The sequence below is a fragment of the Lactuca serriola genome, chromosome 9 (genome assembly GCF_051521515.1).
Source record: "Lactuca serriola cultivar US96UC23 chromosome 9, Lser_US96UC23_V15, whole genome shotgun sequence".
NCBI classification, from domain to species: Eukaryota; Viridiplantae; Streptophyta; class Magnoliopsida; order Asterales; family Asteraceae; genus Lactuca; species Lactuca serriola.
In genome coordinates this window covers 212,318,655-212,324,931 of record NC_136416.1, presented here as the reverse complement: position 1 = coordinate 212,324,931, position 6,277 = coordinate 212,318,655, and the positions used below count along the sequence as shown (strand labels likewise).

The 6,277-nt window shown below is 33.3% G+C and overlaps 1 protein-coding gene across 1 annotated transcript; it reads left to right on the top strand.

The window, feature by feature from the left end:
• The first annotated feature begins 553 nt into the window (after positions 1 to 553).
• Positions 554 to 2,402, top strand: LOC145076633 (transmembrane emp24 domain-containing protein p24delta3-like). Its single transcript, XM_079022443.1, has 4 exons — positions 554 to 916; positions 1,566 to 1,775; positions 1,927 to 2,003; positions 2,075 to 2,402. The coding sequence occupies exons 1-4, from the start codon at positions 713 to 715 to the stop codon at positions 2,217 to 2,219; spliced, it is 636 nt and encodes a 211-aa protein (XP_078878569.1). The 5' UTR covers positions 554 to 712; the 3' UTR covers positions 2,220 to 2,402.
• Positions 2,403 to 6,277: the final 3,875 nt, after the last annotated feature.

Below are 6,277 nucleotides of genomic sequence, written 5' to 3'. Positions count from 1 at the left end.
AATTGAGACATAACCATTTATCATATATGTTGAGGGTATCAAAGTTTTGATCCAATGGACACAAAAGTCCATATTTTAGACACTATTGCTAGCAAAATGCAAAGATATAATTATTATAGTTTCTAGAGATAATGGGTGATATTAAAGAAGGCATTGGAATGACCAACATAAATAAAGGGATTATAATTGCAAACATAGGCTTAAACTAAACTCATTATTGTGGTAATGGCTAGGGAGCATCGACGGAAAAAAAAAATGACAGAACAAATTAGACTTTTGAGAAGGACTAAGCATCAATCTTGTTAAATGTGCAAGACTTATTGCATATGAGTTTCAATAGTAAAAACTAACCTGAAAACGGGAAAGGATGAAAAGAGAATGAAGGACTTCCTAAACAATTTTATCATTAAAAAATTATCTCTTAAGTTTTTATTTGTTTAATCAAATGGGCTCAAGGCCCAATAAAATATTTAAACAATCCTAAAATGAAGCTAATTATGAACCCATGCAGCCCAAATTACACTTCTACATCTCTACACAAGTTAAGTACAACTGAAAACCAAATGCAACCCCAAACGCATGAGACACCCGTCTACGATTAACGTGGTTGTTCCTCGATCTTACCAGAATTCAGCGATCGATTGATACTCAGAGGCGTAGATATCGGTACACATAATTCATCTACATACGTAATTCTACATATAGAGTGAAAATGGCGGAGAATTCTAGGGTATTGTTGCCGGTTTTCTTATTGATGCTACTATTGGTGCAAAAGGGTGAATCTGTATGGTTGAATTTACCTAGATCGGGAAACAAGTGCGTGACGGAGGAAATCCACAACAACGTCGTCGTCGTCGGCGATTACGTCGTTATCTCCGATGATCACCTTCATCCCACTCCGACCATCTCCGCTAAGGTAATTATAGATGTGTGTGTCAATGTATGTTTTACTCTCCTAAGCATCTGCATGCCGCAACTTAAGAAGTCCTTTATAATCTGTCTGAGGTTTTCTTTTTGGTAATTATTGCGTAGAATTGTGTGTTTGAACAATGACTTATCGATAATTCTTAGGTTTTAGTTCATGAATTTTGTGCCTTTATTTCACTTTTGAGCTGTTGGGAAAACCTTTTTGAAGTAATCCTCCCCCAAATTTGTTTTTTTCTTTTTAAGAAATAAAAGATTGAGTATTCATTGATTTTTAAAGGGTAATTTGGAAGCATGATATCTATCTTTATGCTAAACTACAACAATGATTCCTTTTTCCCCCTGCAGAAAGAATTACGAAGTGGAATCTTCTTTTTGGGGACAAAAAGGAGTATATGATTGATACAAAATTTTACACCAATGATCTCCTAAAAAATAGTTGCATTATAATACATAAAGTCAATTTTATTTTATCAATTTCTAAAACCCATAGCAGAATTTAAACCACAAAAATACTCATTTTTCTCCTAGAATCAGAATGTTACTAATATACTACAGATGATGTTATATTGCATATCCTTCAAGTTCATCCAACCTCACTACTATGTTCTCTTTCTTAGTGACATTTGTTACTTCAACAGGTCACATCACCTTATGGAAACATCCTTCATCATAAGGAGAATATAACGCATGGTCAATTTGCATTCACATCAAGTGAAGCAGGTCAATATGTGACATGTTTTTGGCCAGATCACCCTAATCAAGGTGGTGCCTTGAGTGTTAATATTGACTGGAAAATTGGAGTTGCAGCAAAAGATTGGGAGAGTGTTGCTAGGAAAGAAAAGATTGAGGTGAGAATAAACTTCTTTTTTCCCAATAAAAACATCAAAGATGGACAAGGGTATTTTAGAAATTTGACTAATTGTCACACATTTTGGTGAAAATCATCATACATTGCAAGTTATGGCTTGAATCTTGATGTTTGTTTGAATTGATTTATAGGGGGTTGAGCTTGAATTGAGAAAGCTTGAAGGAGCTGTGGAGGCCATTCATGATAATTTGCTATACCTCAAGGGCAGGTGAGTTTTCTTACTATGTTCATTTATTCTAATAAGTTAATAACAAATTATTTTTATTTTTTTATAAACAGAGAAGCAGAAATGAGAGGAGTGAGTGAGGCTACAAATGCCAGGGTGGCATGGTATAGTATCTTTTCATTGGGTGTTTGCATTTTGGCTTCTTGTGGACAACTATGGTACTTAACGCGCTTCTTCCAAAAAAAGAAACTTATTTAGATTTTTCTCAACCCTTATGGTAATATTATGAAGTGGGACTTAAGTTATAGAATCATCGTTCCTTTTTTTTTTAATCTTGATTATGGTGGATTCGAGATTCTTGATACTATATGTAGAGATATATAAAGATTATCCTTTTTATGTGTGATTTTCAGATAGTTGGAATTAGTTTTTATGAGTTATGACCACATTTTTATGTTTCTTCATCAATTATACTATTTATATTGGTAGCAAAATGTAACTATGTTGGTATTCTAGGTAAATGAATATAAATGACCAACATTTGTTTTTAGCATTAGCTATGTGGTACCTTGAATGTAATACTAACAACACAACTAACAACTAACCCAAACTCAACAATGACTACATGGTTGGAAGACTTCATAACACATACGTGCATCTAGCATGCTATAATGATATATGGTTGTCATGATACTCTATCTAGCATGCTATTTATATTGGTAGCAAAATGTAACTATGTTGGTATTCTAGGTAAATGAATATAAATGACCAACATTTGTTTTTAGCATTAGCTATGTGGTACCTTGAATGTAATACTAACAACACAACTAACAACTAACCCAAACTCAACAATGACTACATGGTTGGAAGACTTCATAACACATACGTGCATCTAGCATGCTATAATGATATATGGTTGTCATGATACTCTATCGATGACACACACTTCACATCAAAGGTCACAACAACTCAAAAGCACACAATAAGTCTCCCGCGCCCTACATGATATGAAATAACTAAATGCATAAATAACTTGCCAATAACAAGTAACCTAGTGTGTGGGCAATCAATAATAGGAACGAAAAACAATAACAACTACAATATGACAAATGTATACACTATACAAAACCCTAGTCTTAGAAAGTAGCAAGGATAACAGCAATTGCAACATTAAGAAAGGCCTAAGAATGGTTAAAAACTCTAATAGCTACAATGGAAGTTGTATGCATATTTATGCTTGTATATATTCCAAGGAAACCTCTCCACACAATCCATAAAGTTGAGGACATGCAAGAAAGTAACATATATTTGGAATATAAGACTAAATAGTATGGGTGCGGGTATACCATAGAAATGGGTTCATAAATTTTATTGGTTATAGACATGGAAAATATATATAGAGTGACGACTGACCCTGTTAATGACCTATATATATGTGGCTAAGGTTTAGGTGTCCAACTATACTAAATGCACCAAAGCATCATAAAACAAGTTGGTCCTTTTTAGCACTAGACTGACATTCTCATTTCGCTTGTTCAGTTCAACGAAAGTCGGTACTAATCAAACACAGTTTAGCCCTATGATTGAATTGTGATAGTTGGATTCCCTCTTCCTATAGCTATGACTGGCAACCCCTATAAGTCAGTTTTTACTCCCTCTTTGAAGGTCGAGCTTATATAAAAGTCAATATGGTCTAGCTAGTTCTCACTTCTCCCTATAGTTATAGCAGTCCTGGGGAATTCTTCTATCTTCTTTGAATGAGGAGAGAGAGTACTCATTCCTCTCCCGTAGGTCGAGTGGCTTCGCTGATGAAAGAATAAGAGAAAAAGAGATGAAGATGAACAAGTAGGATATGATAGTAGTGAAAGGAACAAGCTAACTAGGAAACGCATGATAGTCACTTGTAGCAAATGCCACCAAAAGAGGTACAATTCAAAAAGTTGCAAGAGACAAGGAGGTGCATCTGAGAGGAATAAGAAAATTGGAATATGACATTTGAGAGGAACAAGAAAACTTGAATACTGCATATGAAAGAAACGAGAAAAGTGGAATAGGAAAGAAAAAATTGATAGAGTCGGTTGATAATGTTTTCATGATGTTTTTTGAGATGGTAAGTGGTACTTGTTTGAAAGTGGTTTGGTTTAATTGTTATGTAGTTATGCTAGTTAATTAGACAATAATATCGTTTTTTTTTGTTATGAAACTAAATATAGCGGACCGCTCATGTTGAATGAAAGTGTAGTTTGGTATAAGAAGAAAAAGAAAAAGTTGATGAGTTTCAAGGTTAATTTTGAGAAGGCGTATGACTAGGTATTTTGGGATTATTTATATGATGTTCTCAACAAGATCGGGTTTGGTGCTTCTTAGTGGGGATGGGTGCATGGTTGTCTTACTTCCTCAAGGGATTTTATTCTCATTAATGGATCGCATACTTCTGAATGCCAACTTCAACGGGGTCTTAGACAGGGAGATCGTCTTTCTCCTTTTCTTTTCAATTTAGCCATGGAAGGTCTTCATGCTACAGTCAAAACGGTTGTTTCAAATTCTCTTTTACGAGGGATTCAAGTAGGGTCAAAATGTTATGGAGGTTACTCATTTCTTTTATGCGGATGATGCAACTTTCCTTGGTGGGTGGGATCAAGAGAGTTTCACTAGTATTGCTCAATTGTGGAATTGCTTTCACCTTGCTTCCGGATTAAAGATTAACCTTCATAAAAGCAGGTTACTGGGTATTGGGATTAATTTTATGGCAGTTGAACGGATAGTTATTAGGTGTGTGACCTTAAAACTACCCTTCATGTACCTTAGTCTTCTAGTGGGTTCTAGTATGGCTATAATTGATGCTTGGGAAGAAGTTGGGGAACTTTTTCTCCAAATTATCCAAATGGAAATTAAAGCTTCTTTCAATTGGCAAACATCTCACAACTATCAAATTTGTTCTTGGTAGTATTGCTTCCTATTTCATGAAAATCTTTAGAGCTCCTAAAAAAGTCATAGATGAATCTATTCGAAACAGGAAGTGATATTTCCACTTAATAATTTGATTCATCCACATGAGGTACAACACATTTGCAGTTATCGTACAAGTTGGTAAAACATACATTTCAAGTGAATGAATCAATTTATCAAGTGGAAATATCACTTCACATTCGAAACCGGTTCTTTATGGGGTGTGATACGGATGAATCAATTTATTAAGTGGAAATATCACTTCCCAATTTATCAACACATTTCCCCTATCCCTTCCGGGTTTACAGGTTCAACATTTTGTTAGACTTCTTTTATAAAATTCTAACGTTCCAAAAAAAATGAAATTAAATATGACAAAGAATTTTTGATGTGATGATTTGATGCCTGGTTTTATGAATGTAGACTGATACGAAACCACAAAAGAAAATTTGTTGCTGTGCTGAGTTTATGCGTGCACATCTAAAAAGATTATCCGATTTTTTATTATTTGTGTTATAACACGTATCATATGGTCCTTAAGGACAAAAGACATAAAAAGAATATACCTTCGGTCCATATCTATTTTATTGAATGTATTCTTTAAAATCCGCATTTTAAAATACATGTCATTATGTTACATTCAAATAAAATACTAAGTTATTTAAATACGAATGAATTTTATGTAACCCTGTTTCTTATATCATTATAGATTAGTAACTATGTTATTTTCACTTGCAACTTGCCCAATATCATATATGTAAAACTTTTAAATTATTTTTACATATATAAAGGGAATATTTTGAAAATTCCAAAAAAACAAGTTAATTACGAATATTTTGAAAACTCCAACAAAATATGATGCATACTGATGAATAAATGGCCATTAACTAGTCAAATGACTATTTTAAAGTCTAAAGCCAATAATGAACTACAAATCTTAACCACTCAATTCTTTCTAATTAATTAATTATGTCGACAGAAGAGTTCCAAAGACAAGGAGTTTATAATTTTTTAGATCTCCTTTTCATGAATTTAGTTATTTAGATATTTTATCTAAATATTTTTTTAGCTTAAAGTTAATATAAAACACACAAACGACTAATAAATAATCGTATGAAATTAGAATATCTATTTAAAATGTTTTATAAAAAACAGTGTTCAAGATTCAAATTTTATACAGTCGAATAATTATTAATATTCTGCAATTTATTCTTAAGTACTAGTCATACAAAGGATTCAGTGTAGGCCACTCAGGAAGACGATTTATCTTTTTTCTGTTACCGCTGAAGTGGACGACAAAGAGGAAAACGGTCGACATATGATATGGCAGATAGGGTGAAGGGGCCTCTAATAATAATAATAATAAT